This window comes from Cyprinus carpio, chromosome A1 (assembly GCF_018340385.1).
Source record: "Cyprinus carpio isolate SPL01 chromosome A1, ASM1834038v1, whole genome shotgun sequence".
Lineage (NCBI taxonomy): Eukaryota > Metazoa > Chordata > Actinopteri > Cypriniformes > Cyprinidae > Cyprinus > Cyprinus carpio.
Window position 1 is genome coordinate 248,181 of NC_056572.1, and position 14,337 is coordinate 262,517.

The 14,337-nt window shown below is 34.4% G+C and overlaps 3 protein-coding genes across 3 annotated transcripts in view; 2 read left to right on the forward strand and 1 right to left on the reverse strand.

The window, feature by feature from the left end:
• Positions 1-4,809, forward strand: part of limch1a (LIM and calponin homology domains 1a) — a 38,664-nt gene extending 33,855 nt beyond the window's left edge. The window contains 5 exon segments of the mRNA XM_042772158.1: positions 156-264; positions 481-567; positions 1,633-1,741; positions 1,820-1,922; positions 2,574-4,809. Coding sequence (XP_042628092.1) covers positions 156-264; positions 481-567; positions 1,633-1,741; positions 1,820-1,922; positions 2,574-2,599 — 434 coding nt within the window. The 3' untranslated portion in view covers positions 2,600-4,809.
• A 76-nt stretch (positions 4,810-4,885) lies between these two features.
• On the reverse strand, positions 4,886-13,527 carry LOC109060566 (paired mesoderm homeobox protein 2B-like). Its single transcript, XM_042772538.1, has 4 exons — positions 13,418-13,527; positions 6,723-7,091; positions 5,692-5,879; positions 4,886-5,457 (listed from the first exon to the last, which is right to left on the reverse strand). The coding sequence occupies exons 2-4, from the start codon at positions 6,913-6,915 to the stop codon at positions 5,191-5,193; spliced, it is 648 nt and encodes a 215-aa protein (XP_042628472.1). The 5' UTR covers positions 6,916-7,091; positions 13,418-13,527; the 3' UTR covers positions 4,886-5,190.
• On the forward strand, positions 9,601-14,254 carry exosc9 (exosome component 9). The gene is made up of 12 exons (XM_042772440.1): positions 9,601-9,759; positions 9,854-9,948; positions 10,072-10,191; positions 10,304-10,406; positions 10,994-11,131; positions 11,237-11,319; positions 11,857-11,989; positions 12,084-12,172; positions 13,087-13,233; positions 13,448-13,566; positions 13,967-14,030; positions 14,138-14,254. Exons 1-12 carry the CDS (start codon positions 9,694-9,696, stop codon positions 14,166-14,168), a joined length of 1,188 nt encoding a protein of 395 aa, XP_042628374.1. The 5' UTR covers positions 9,601-9,693; the 3' UTR covers positions 14,169-14,254.
• Positions 14,255-14,337: the final 83 nt, after the last annotated feature.

Consider the following 14,337-nt stretch of genomic DNA (forward strand, 5'->3'; position numbering starts at 1 on the left):
ATAATAAACCTTCAAAAAGAAAATGCAAGAACATATATTTTAATGCTTTACTCGTCTGCCACAATAATGCTTGCATGTATAGAAAACACACTGGATACTCATTTAAAACAGTAAATTAGCAGACATGCATGCTTTTTCTCTGTGTGTTATTACAGATGGCTCTTGGAGCTGTAAGTCTAAAGGAAGGCAAGAGGATTTGAAGAAAACTGCCTCACTGGATCGTAAACAGAGTCCACCCCAGAGCCAGACCACAAAGATGAGGAGGTACGTGGATGTGTCTGTGGGATTGCATGCTGGCTTGCATACACACATGACTGCCTAAATGCTGCTTGGCTTTGCTATGGGTGGAGGATGTTTTAAAGATCAGATCAGTATGAGGGTTTTTTTTTTTTCTGGCACATCAAACATTTTTTGCATATGACATGCTTTCACAGTTATGTGTCTCTGTGCTTGTGTGTATGTGTGTGTGGCTGCTGGCAGGACTGGGTCGTGTGAAAATGTTTTAGGGACACACCCATCAAAATCACCCACACCATCACAAGACACGCCACCTCCATCACCCAGCAGGTATGAGCCTTCCCTCCAACACATACTCAATCACATGGAGATACAGTACATGTGTGTGTATGTGTGTGGAGCATTTCAGTAATAGGCTTTTAAAGCATTTGTGTGCTTCACTCAGACACAGTGACTGTGGTGTCATGCTGTTGAACTGACCTATAAGATTTATTGCATCTAATTTAAATGCAAAAGTATCAGTTTAAAGGAATAGTTCAATGTAAAATGAGGTACATTTTACGAGTTTGCTTTGGTTGGAACTTAAAAGGTGTGTTTGCCGTTTTTTTGTTAATTGGAACAGATTTGGAGAAATGTAGCATTACATCACTTGCTCATCAGTGGATCCTCTGCAGTAAATGGGTGCCGTCAGAATGAGAGTCCAAAGAGCTGATAAAAACATCACAATAATAGATGTCACTCCAGTAATCCACACACATCTTGTGAAGTTTTTATCAGCTGTTTGGACTCTCATTCTGACGGCACCCATTCACTGCAGAGGATCCATTGGTGAACATGTGATGTAACACTATATTTCTCCAAATCTGTTCTGATGAAGAAACAAACTCATCTACATCTTGGATGGCTTTAGAGTGAGTGAATTTAGAGCAAATTTACATTTTTGGATGAACTCATTTGAGATGCAAAACGGTTGTGCCACCATGATTATAAGGCATGATCATTGCTTTCATTCCAGGAGTTACATAATCATGCTAAATGCTTATGTGCGCACAGTGCCATTTATTTATATTGCATGCCTGTATTACATTTTTGCATTTGTTACCACTTTAATGTCTGGGACCCCTCTATTTTTTTGACCTAGTTTATTAGACGTTCTGAAGAAAATCGAAATTTAAACCAAATAGATATGAATTTAAAATAAAACATGTATAAAAATATAATAATGTTGGTCTCAGACTTTAAGACCCCATTTTGACCTATTTTATACTATTTATAATCCTACAAATATTAAAAATGTTCTTATTGCTTTTCTTCCAAGACCTGACAAGACAAGAATGCTAGTTGTTAAAGTTTCATTAGACATGAATATATGGCTTTGTATGGCGCCCTCTGCAGGTCAGTAAGTGGAAAGAAGCTTTGCTCCAGTTGTGCACATCCGCTGGGTAAAGGAGCAGCTATGATCATTGAAAGCTTGGGGTTGTACTTCCATATTCAGTGTTTTAAGGTAATGCTCATTTTTGTTACTCTGTCTATATGTGTGTAATGTGTACATCCTCTTATATGAATATCTGATGTGTTCTAGTGTGGCATATGTAAAGGGTTACTGGGTGACTCAAGTGCTGGAACTGACGTCAGAATTCGAAATGGACTTCTTAACTGTCAAGAATGCTACATAAAATCAAGGGGTGAGTCTTAATGTGTTTTAATTGTATCTTAAATATGATTCTTAATGTGCAGGTTATTGTAATTCCCCCCTTTTATTTATTTATTTATTGGATTTTGTTAGATGAACAGAAAAAATGTTTAAAATCTGTGTTCTTAATGGCATTAGGTTTTAATTATTTAAAAACTTTCTTTTACTATGTGCCCTGTTGACTCTTTAGAAAATAAACTCTTAAAAGATCTCACTAGTTTAATGAATCGATATAGAACGTTTTGTCATTTCTGTCAAATTTCTTAAATTTACACAATGAATTATAATGTATTTTATCATTACAATTTAATAATATTTGATATTTGCACTTTTTAGATCATTTGACAAAATTACAGTTTCATTAGAAGAGAAGAACAATAGAAATAGTGCATTCAAGTGATATTTGCATGGATTTTTCTTATCGTAATTCATATCAAGCTCTTCTTTGACGTTGTCTCATTGGTGGTCCACTATTTGTTATTTATTTTTAGCAGTAAAAAACAAATACAATTTTTAATAGTAATTTACCATAAAATATTTTTTTAGTAAACTCAAAATTTATCATAGTTTTTAAAAATGTGATATGATTTTCTGGTACCCTTGTTATGGTTCAACACAGTTCTGATGTGCTCCTTCCTTGCAGCTGCTGGCCAGCCAACAACATTGTGATGCCTCTGCACTTCTGACAACTGAAATCTTAAACCAACCCAGGACCATAACCAACAACAAATATGTTTATTCAAAGTTTCCAACAGCACAATCAAGCATAGACATTAATGTAATTAAATGGATTAAATGGATGATGGCTTTTCCTCTGGACTTTATTTGACTGTCTTTGCACTCGTTGAAATATGACCTTATCGCTTACACGATAAAGAGTCCATAGAATATTACAGCGATTACAGCAGTCTGTTCATACTGTTAGAATAAGAAGTACTGGTAGCACTTTACCTCACAGTGCCCATGTTACACACATTTCAATAGCGATAAGGCCTGAAAACGCTTCACGCAAATAAAGATGTGCTTTCTTGCATTAATGTGCACTATCCAACCTCAGTTCTAAAGGTGGTGATAAAGATAATGTCAAATGCCTGTGCCATTAACTCAAATAATATTTAGGTATCCACCTGCACTCTCACAACAGTTGTCAGTGGGGCAGTACCTTCTCAAAAGGTACTGATATATACCATTTAGGTACTAATACGTACCTTAAAAGTACTAATATAGAGAGTGCATAAATGTTTATAAAAATCTAAAACCAAGATTCTCTTAAAACTGTTGCAGATATTTCATTTTATTAGATGTTTTAGCCAGTGACATTTTTTGATGGCTTTTATAAGTGTGAAATTGACACCATACTTTAGTGTGCTCACTACTGAGGGTGCATAGTTAGAAACATCTGCATTCGTGCACTTGTTTAGAGGATGTTTTTGGCCTAGCAGCAATGACATGGAATTCTAAACTTCCACAAATGAACTACATGTTGTTCTTATGTAAATACATTGTAACATGGGCACTGTAATGTAGAGTGAGACTGAATCCATTTCTGTTGTGGAACATGAGGTAGCACAAGCATCCAGTTTTCATTCAAGAAAATGTGCATCTATTATTTTATGAATAATAAATAATGTCCGGTCTTGCAGGTATCTCACGTTGTTCTTTTATGTTAGGCAACTGTTATTCCACTAACAGACGAACGCATGATGTTGTGCGACTCTTAGGCCTATAGATGATATGTCCGGAAGCCTTAACAGACAACACGGAATGAATACAGAAAAGATTGTCCATCACTTTTATTTATGGTTTGAAAACATGAACTGGAGTGGTTTTGATTGAAACGTTCTGTTCCTTGGGGTTTGATACTTTATTTGTGCAGTATTGTTTAACACCATGTAGACAGCATGTTGCTTAAGGTAGATCTTACATTTCCATTTGATTCTTTTTTCAGACTTTGTTATTAATATTTACGTTTTGCTCTGCAGTTGAGTGGTAAGATTGCATGATCCCTGAAACTTTACATTACAATGTCCATGTTACACGTACATTACAAGCTACTAAAGTAATAACATAAACTGTGCAAAGAAGCTCCACATAATCAGAAGTATATTATGTAATAAACACTGTAATGTAAAGTGTAATCCTTTTCTTTCAGCTTTTGAAATGATTCCGTTACAAACGGTTTAATGTGTTCTGTTGCCTTTCTCTCTTCTGCAATGTTGTGCCTTAGAAATGCGCTCCTAGATAATGTCTATGTCGGCCACCCTTGCATCCAAAGCTTCAAGTTACCAATGTGTATTGGTGAGAGTATTATGCATATGCACTGGGCACTCTGCTTTTACCCTTGTACTTTATTCGAACACAAATGAATGTGCAAGCAAGAGATTTAAAAATGAAACTCACACCCTCTGTAAGCTCTTCAATCGTGTGCATTTAGACATGTACAATTGTTAAATATCTATATTTATCTAAATCAACTGGAAAGGATTTCAATCCAGATGTCACCAAAATATCAAATTCAACAACAAGGACAGATTGTATTTAGCAACTGCTTTTTAACCTCTGTTCATGCTTTCTGTTAATAATTGAGATTAAAAGAAATTGTCATTTAGATCCAGGGGTTTTTGATTGTTGCTTGTATCTTGTTTGTTTTATTTTGTGGCATTGTTAGAATATGAACTGACACAGAAGTAAGGCAATAATTACTGGAAAGAGTAGCCAAGGATGAGTGAGATGTGTGTGACAAATACTTTCATATTCTGTATTTATTATACCCTTTTAAAAATGAGCGATATAAGACAACCTACAAGACGCTGAAATGCAATGGCTTTTATAGCAAGTGTATGTTTTTAAATAAACTGTAATAAACTATTTTAAATGCACTTGCATTTGACCCACATGCTTGTGTTTGTGAGTGCAATATGGTTTTATATATTTGTGTGATATGATATGTGTGTGTGTGTGTGTGCAATTTTTGTTACATAATGTTAACTGTAAATCTTAATATTTAGCTATATTAATCTCTTCCGGAACAAAAAGCAGTACACAATTACACTGTTAGCTGATTATATGACACTTTTTTTCTATCCAGCTTCATTTATTTGCATTTTAATAAAATCATTAAAAAAAGATATAAATCTAGTATCTCTCCCATATGTGTACAAACTTTTTTACATGAGGTTCTAGCAGATAAATAACATAAATGAGGTAAATAAATGAAACTATAGATTTCTATGCAGTGGGTTCTGAGGGTTTGAACTCTTTCAACACATGCAGTGAGCTTGGTGACCTCTTGACCTCTGTGTGAACAAGGTCAATTCGTCTGGAGCCTGGTCCTCTCTGAGACTGCTGTTGTCCTGTTTGTGGTCTGGGTTTCGGGTAGGGGTGTGTTGTGTGCTGTCTGGGTCAGGGACTGTCATCGTTTTGGAGCTGTAGTGGGAAGGTGAACTGTTCGCTTTAGAAGATGACTCCATCAATGGAGCTGCACGCTCCTGTTTGCGAAATTTAGCACGTCTGTTCTGGAACCAGACCTGAATAGAACAGAATAAAATAATGAATAAATACACTTAGACTCCTGACCTACTAAAAACCAGTTGACGTGATATTAATAATATAACTATTTTGAAGTATTCATGCTTTCTTTCATTTGATCTGTGTGTAGTCTGCTTGTTGATAATGTTGTCTACATGATACGTTGCTCTAGAAGGGGGTCTTGAGGTCTCTTAAACACAGTTGAAGAATGATCAGTGCAGAAGCTCAGGTACCTGAACTCGAGCTTCAGTAAGGTGGATCTCCTGAGCGAGCTCCTCTCGTGTGTAGATGTCTGGATAATGCGTCTGTGAGAACACGCGCTCGAGCGCTTTCAGCTGCGCGCTCGTGAAGATGGTGCGCACGCGCCTTTGTTTGCGTCTCTCCTGGACGCCTCGTTCATAAGCCAGAAGATTGTGGTGAACTGGAAAATGAATGGCATTTTAATTGAACAAACATATATGTGTTTTTGGAAAAAAAAAAAACATTAAATATTTTAAAATTTAATTTATTCTTGTGATGACAAAGCCTTTTCTTTTTCAGCCTCATTACTTCAGTCTCCAATGTCACACGATGCACTGGCTTTTAACGTAAAGGGTATGTTTGTTTTTTTTAAAATATTAACTATTTTAATATATAAAATATAGACTAGCATTAATCTTTTAATTTCAAGAAAGAATGTTTCTCTGTGTGCAGTTTTCGTTGACGTTAGTTGTAATCTAATCAGAGTTAACATTTCTTACAGAACAAAAAGCAGCAAAAGATTACACTAGGATATGTTGACTGATTAAATGACGCTTTTTCTATCCAGCTTAATTTGTTTGCATTTTAAATTTTAATTTATTTGCATTTTAATAAAATAACAAAATCAGTAGGCTAACTGTAAACGTCACGGGTGTCCGATGATACTTTTTGTGGAATTCGTGATTCCTTTTTGAAGTATTAGGAAGTTTTTTTTTTTTTTTTTTTTTTTTTTTGTAAAAATTTACAATTTTAACTGTCACTTTTGAACAACTTAATGCCACCTTATTTTTTAAATAATAATAATAATAATAATAATTTAAAAAAATTTTTTTAAAACAGCCTACCCCAATCTTTTGAACGTAAGTGTATGGAATCTAGGCTATATAAAAAAAGTATTTGCTGTTTTCTGTAGTAAAATGGTTATAACTGTCAAGTTTCAAGTTTGAAATCTTAGCCAAATGCAAACAATTACATCTTTAATTAATTTGATATACTAATAATTATCATTAAAGCAAGGACTAACCTGTTATGTAGTGTGAGGGTTGATGAGAACCAGGCGCAACGAAATGGCAACTGGTTGTGTTTCCTAAATTGCACCTGTTGTATTGAAAGCTGAAGGGCTGACTGCAGGAGCTGAACTCCGTGGAGCGGCTAGAGGCTCGGCCAGTGTCCATCCCAGACTCGTACGCAGTGGAAGTCAGGTAACTGAACTCCATCACTACTGCAACACTCGCAAAGTCTCTCTGGTGCAGTCCTCGGAACTGTTTTTATGTGAGGGCTCCGTTGCTTTTATTAGCGCTGAAGTTCAGCTGATTAAGTCGGTCACTGACACGTGGCGGTGGGTCTCATATATTATGCTTTTGACATGTCTCTCCATCATCTCTGCCTCCACCTGCATCATATCAGACAGTAGCATAATGATTGCAGCCTGTTACAACTACACCTATATTTTTTGTTTTTGAAATCTCTACAAACTGTTTCACAAATCACATATTTATTCATTCATTCATTATACTCACTCACTCAATAGATTTATGAGAACGGTCCACACCTCTGAAGTCAAGTGAGATTTTTTTATTTATTTATTTTTTACCTGAAATATGTTTGTACATTTGTCATTAAAAATTAGCTGTTATTAAATTTGAAATATTAATATTTGTATTTTTTTCATAATCTAACACTTTATATTCAGTAGGTAGGCTATACGTTTGATGGAGCATTTTATACAATTTATATTAGGCTACACACATTGCTGGTTAATAGAATTACAATAAGCTGAAAAGAATTTCAGAAGATAATTACATATTAAATACATTATGCATTAATATTAATATTACTCATAATGACATATAAAAATGGGCTAATTAGGGCATAAAACGTTCATCATTTATGTATTAATATTATAGGTTTAATTAAAGTCGAATAAACTGGAAATATACAAGCTTGGTATAAATAAGCAGGGATTAACATTTTTTCTGAACATGAAGTTTCTGTTTTATGCAGCTTCAGATTTGGTTACTGTAATCGGTATTTATCGGTATCGATATTTCTTTTAAGCCGTTTTGTTTATAGGCTTTCAGTTACTCGCATTTATTTGTTCTTACTTAGTTTGAACCTTGCATGACATTTGACATGAACTATAATCAAAGAGTTATTGTGTGTGGTATAAGTGTATATGTAGGTGGAAAGGAGAGACAGGAGATGATAGAGTGGGTTTTTAAATGCAAATATCCACGCGTCTTTGTGCTCAACAAGCGGGTATCACGTTGAGCCGCTCAAAGGCCTGGCGAGTGTGCAGCCCATCCATCATAACGTTATGAGAGCAACAGTCCTACACAAGAGCACCAGCTGAACAATATCCACAACGCTGCTATGATTAGTCGTGTTCGGCTGGTACCATTACAGCGCTTTTAAAAGGGACATCTGCGTACATGTGAATTTGCCACAGGCGCGTTCAAACGTAACAATAGCTTTCCAATAATATCACATAATAAATCACATTATTTTGTTACAGATTGCATTAGATTATGATCCATCAAACTATCCGAATTGTTGCACTGAAAAGGAGAATGATTCATAAATTGTTTAATGAACGCTGCATTTGCTTAATAAATCAATTTTCACAGTCTGACCCAGCGCTGGGTTGCCAAAATGACCCAGATTGGGTGAAAAAGTTTCACTTTATTAACAGATTAATATGGAAGACGGTCAATCCAGCTATAACTGACCAAAGATAGCTTTGTCCACCGATTATTTCCTTCCAAAAATGCATAATCATACCATTTTTTTGTTTTGCTTTTTAGAAATCAATCATTCCGACTTTAGACAACGGTTCGAGGTAAAATGGACAAATAATTAAAACATACCTGTTCTCTTTTTCACAATGTGCAGGTGCGAGTTTACCGTTTTACGTGCCCTAAGCAAAGTCAAAACCACGAGGCCCCACACAAAATCATTTTTCTCTGAATTAATAGTAATGTTGTGTATTGTATCAATAATACTGAATAGAATGAAGTGACATTTAAAATCTGTATTTACTTTTGAAACACATTTACAAAATGAATTTACTTTTGAAATATGTTTTTAATTTCATCTAGCATCAGTGGTTCTTTACAGTAATGTATAGCTAATCCACATCCTGCTAAATAGCTACAAAAGCTAGCCTATTTACAGTTTAACATCTGCATCAGTGGTTCTGACTTATGCAAAATCAAATATATAATGCAATTATATAGGAGCGAAGAGAACTCAATTCTAATTTAAGCAGCTCTTTTTAGTTCAGCAGAATTTTAAGAAATTTAAGTTTTTTTCTTACAACAAAGTGATTATCTCAGAGTGTTTATCTATCGGTAGGCTCGTTCTGTAATATATTGAAACCATTTTTTTTTTTATGCAACAATAACATCTTAAAGCTGCAGTTCTGGATTTCACAGCTGGATTTAGGCTAAAGATAACGAATAATAAAGTAATAAATCAGCAGGCTAATTAATTTAGTTACAATGACATGCACGAACTCAAAAATTCAGAATAAGCGAGTTTCTCACACACACTAGACTAAATTAAGGTAGTCTGTTTCAAATATATAATAAAAATTAAACAAAAATGATTTCTGAAAAACGTAAATTATGTCTGAAAAACAATTTTACCAATATAATAGCAATTATATTAGTAAGAAAATTTTCTTTAGCAAAAGACAAACAAACAAAACTTTATTTTTAATCCTCGAAGTGAGAAAGCAAGTAGCCTATATCGATACTGAATTATATATTTATATATTATGTATTTAATTTTCTTTCATTTTTTGTGCTTTTGGTGGAACGTGAAATTTCAAACAATATGACCTACTGTTTATCACATGGTTGCATTCGGCGCATACGCAAATACCGTGCGCCACTGTTACACCTACGTCATAACATTGCGCCGGTTCTACGCTGAATGAAGCGTGCGAGAGGATGCAGTGATAGCTCGAGCTGTTTATGTGATAAGCTGTCAAAATGAGGGATACTCCGCTATCCAACTGCGAGAGGCTTTTTCTTCTTAAAGCTATAGAAGAGAAAAAAGTAAGTTTACAATGTTGAATTTATATTTAAGATGCGACATCATGCAATCCACATCTCTGTCTTACTCGCTGAACCACATTTCTGTGTTCTGTAGCGCTTAGATGGGAGACAGACATACGATTACCGGAATATTAAAATCACTTTTGGAACTGATTATGGCTGCTGTAGCGTGGAACTTGGAAAAACAAGGTATCAGTTTATAGTTGCTTCCCTACACCACAGATTTTAAAGTCATAACAAATAATCAGTTGCATGCTTTTTAGGAGAACAACCGCAGAAAACCCATTCGTATCACGTTTTTTTTCTCTCTAGGGTGTTTTGTCAGGTATCTGGTGAGTTGGTCCCTCCAAAAGATTCACGTCCCACAGAAGGCATCATGTTTTTTAATTTGGAATTGTCTCCCATGGCATCACCAGCCTTTGAGCCAAACAGGTTCACATTTATTTTATTCTCTCTTGTGTATGTATGTATGTGTGTGTGTGTGTGTGGTTTCTTAATTCCTAATCCCTGTGTGTTTCTCATTGTGTTCCTGTGTGTTCTGTAGGCAGTCAGAGTTGTTGGTGACGTTAAACAGACAGCTTGAGAGGTGTCTGAGGAATTCCAAATGCATAGACACAGAGTCTCTCTGTGTAGTTTCAGGAGAAAAGGTAATACACACACCTGTCATGTGATAACATACAGTATATAACATACTCTGCCATTGGAAGGCTTGGATCAGTAAGGTTTTTGTAACAGAATTAATACTTATTTTGAGGATGCATTAAATGGATCAAAAGTTACTGTAAATATTTTAGATTGTTACAGAAAAATCTATCTGAAATAAAAACATCTTTTTATATTAAAGAATCCTGAAAAAAATCATTTAAAATATTTAAGTATATTAAATATATATATATATATATATATATATATATATATATATATATATATATATATATATATATATATATATATATCAAAAAATATTAAAGCAGCAGAATTGTTTTCAACATTGATATTAATAAAAAGTGTTTCTTGAGCACCAAATCAGCATATTAGAATGATTTCTGAAGGATCATTACATTTTAAAGTATATTAAAATGGAGAAGTTATTTTAAAGTGTAATAATATTTTACAATGCCACTTTGCTTACTCTATTTTTGATTTAAAAAAACAACAACTTTTGAATGGTGATTTGTCCCATGTCCCGCATGAATGAATGTCCCTTCACTCCCTGTACCTCTGTTATTGACAGGTTTGGCAGATACGGGTTGATGTCCATGTGTTAAATCATGATGGAAACTTGATGGATGCAGCCAGCATTGCTGCCATATCTGCACTCTCACATTTTAGGCGGCCAGATGTCGCTATACAGGGACGAGATGTCACTGTGGTGAGCCCTGAAAAGAGGCCTAGGCTGTTTTAATGTATGCAATTAGAAGGTGGTTTTTATTTTGTATTAGTTATTTTTTCATGATTTTTTTTTTTTTTTGAACAGTTCAGTCCGGAGGAGAGAGATCCTATTCCTCTGAGCATTTATCACATGCCTATATGTGTCAGCTTTGCTTTCTTCCTGCAGGGGTGAGAAACATCACATGCACTCAATCTCTTACAACAACACACATTTTACTGATCTTATTCTGCAGGCAATTGGAAAAACACAATGCATTGGCGTTTGTTTAGTTTTGCTTTTCATAATTGACAAATTCTGAGACATCAACGGTTTTTGAACTAAATGCAATAAACATTAAACTGACTCGAGCTGAATAATGACGCTCTGTCTTCAGCTGACCTGCTTATTGCTGAATTTAACTTCTATTATTCTACTGAACTGACTGGAGCTGAGTAATTTCTGTATTTTTAGAGCTTCTTTACAGCAGAATTTCATGAAGTTTGCATCATTTTTTCTGTTACTTCCTTATTTAATACTGAGAAGATGATTGGAAAAATCCTTATTGTATAAAGTGCTTAATAAATAAAGGTGGCTTGACTTGTAGCAAATGCTAGTTGCATTTTGAACTTGTTTTGCCTTTTTGTTCCGTTCTTGCTGTTTTATGTTTTCAGTTGACATAAGAAATGATTTTTCTCCATTCTTTGTTTACTTGTTATTTCTTCCGACTCTTATTTGCTTGTGGACCCTTGCGAACGAGAAGAGCGAGTGAAGGATGGATTATTGGTGATAGCCATGAACAAACATCGAGAGATCTGCTCCATTCAGTCTAGTGGAGGAATCATGCTTCTCAAAGACCAGGTAAGAGTGTGTGTCAGTTATATAGTTTTAGTCCAGTTTTATTTGTTTTTAGTTTATTTCATTGATTTATCATAAACCTTTTGTTTTCTTGCAGGTTTTAAGATGCAGCAAAATAGCAAGTGTAAAAGTTTCTGAAATTACAGAGCTCATCAACAAAGCCTTAGAGAATGACAGAAAAATCAGGTATGATGTGTGTGTAGTTTAAAGGGGTCATATGATGTGATTTCAAGTTTTCCTTTCTCTTTGGAGTGTTACAAGCTGTTAGTGCATATATAAGATCCCCAAAGTTGCAAAGACTAAAGTCTCAAACCCAATGAGATATTCTTTATAAAAGTTAAGACTCGTCCATGCCCTCCTAAAATGCCTTGTTTAAACACACCCCCACATATCTACATCACTGTGTGAGAAGATTTGCATAATACTGCCCAAATGTTCACACAAAGAAAGAAGGCGTAACTGTAGTATTGTTGCTGTTGCCGCCGCCGTCGCCGTCATGTCGTGGAGACGCTGTCGCAGTGTGTTTCGTTGTGAAAGCAAAACTACTTAGTTTTGCCCTCCAAAAAAAAATTGATGCATTTAGGCATAGAGGAGCAACAATAATGTACAGTATGTGGAAAATAATGTGTTTATTTATAAACCTTAAACCGCATAAACACATTGCATTACACCAAATACACAAAAGAATGTTCTTTTTAGCAATGTCATATGACCTCTTTAATGTTTGTTTTTTAATGTTTAATGTTGTTTTTTTTTTTGTATTTAAATTTAGATGTTAGAATTTTATCTAAAATTTAAAGTCATATAATCACCCTTCATGTCTTATTACAGCAAATATAAAGCAATAAAATAATTAACATTTAGATTGTACATTTATATTAAATTAATTTTTTAGTAATTACATATTAATAAAATATCTGTAATTAAGTGTGTGTGTGTATATATATATATATATATATAGATATATATATATATATATATATATATATATATATATATATATATATATATAAAAATATATAATATGTATGTATGTATGTATATTTACTTAATTACAGATAGATACGTATGTATGTATGTATGTATGATTGTTCTTTTAGAAAGGAGGGTGGAAAGTTTGGCTTTGCTGAGTCCATGCCCAAAGAGCGAATCACAACTCTTAAGAGAGATGAAGTCCCGGTGGAGATGACAGATGTCAAAGAGACTGCCAGTGACATTGTGGACAGAACAGAAACTACCACAGAAGTGTATCTACTGGCTTATACAGCATCTTTAAAGATAGTTTTAGAAAAACTCATGTTGATTGAGAATGTATTAATATCTTGTTTAGAAATGCAGAAGTACAAGAGTGATGTCTCAGTGGAGATGCATTAAATTTTAAAAGGATATTGTTTTATATATCCTATTGGTGTGCCAAATAAATTATTTTACCTGAATATTACTCCTTGACCCCGAAGCCAGTGTTCCTTCTGCTGTTCTTGTTGGCATGGGAACTGCACAGATAGGTGAGGGCATCGTGAACTCATGGGCACTCGAAGAGGATGAAGAGGATGAACCTCAGACAGAGGACAGAAAAACAGGTACAGTTTCAGACGTGTGTTTTTGTGCTGTAGAGTAATTGTAGACACACTTCATATATATATATATATATTTTCTGTCTGAGAAGGAATTGTCTGCCAAAAAAATTAATGTGTGTGTGTATGGTCCATATATTCTGTATGTTGTAGGGACTACATGTCCCCACAAGAATAGTATAACCTGAATTTTTTTTTTTTTAAATTTTGGTCCCTATGAGGAAAATAGCTTCTAAATGATACGCTTATTTTTAATTATTTGGAAAAATTTAAAATATAGTATTTTCTGTAAGGGGTAGATTTAGGTTTAGTTGATAGAATATAAAGTTGTAAAGTATATAAATCATGTCTATGGAGAGTCCCCTGAAACAAAACCGTGTGTGTGTGTGTGTGTGTGTGTGTGCAGATGAAGTGATGGTAATCTCAGACAGCGAAGAGGAGGAAGTTGTCATTCTTCATGAAGAAGCCCAGTGAGTAAATTCATTAAATCTGTCCTCTTCTCTCACTCATAAAAGTGCAACATACCCACGTAATTCATTATGCAATGTATTCTAACCAAATATAATCCTTTTTTAAGGAAATCCACGAAGACTTCTAAACAAAAATGAACTTTGCCGCTGCAGAGGATAGAGACGATCATAAATCAGACTATTTGTTCTTTTTTTGTACTATGAAATAAAATTAAATGTGAAAATATGGAATTCTTTGTTTTTCGTCAGCAATGGCTTACTGCTTTAAACAGGTAATTAAAGCTTCTGACCATGTAATTGAACAGAA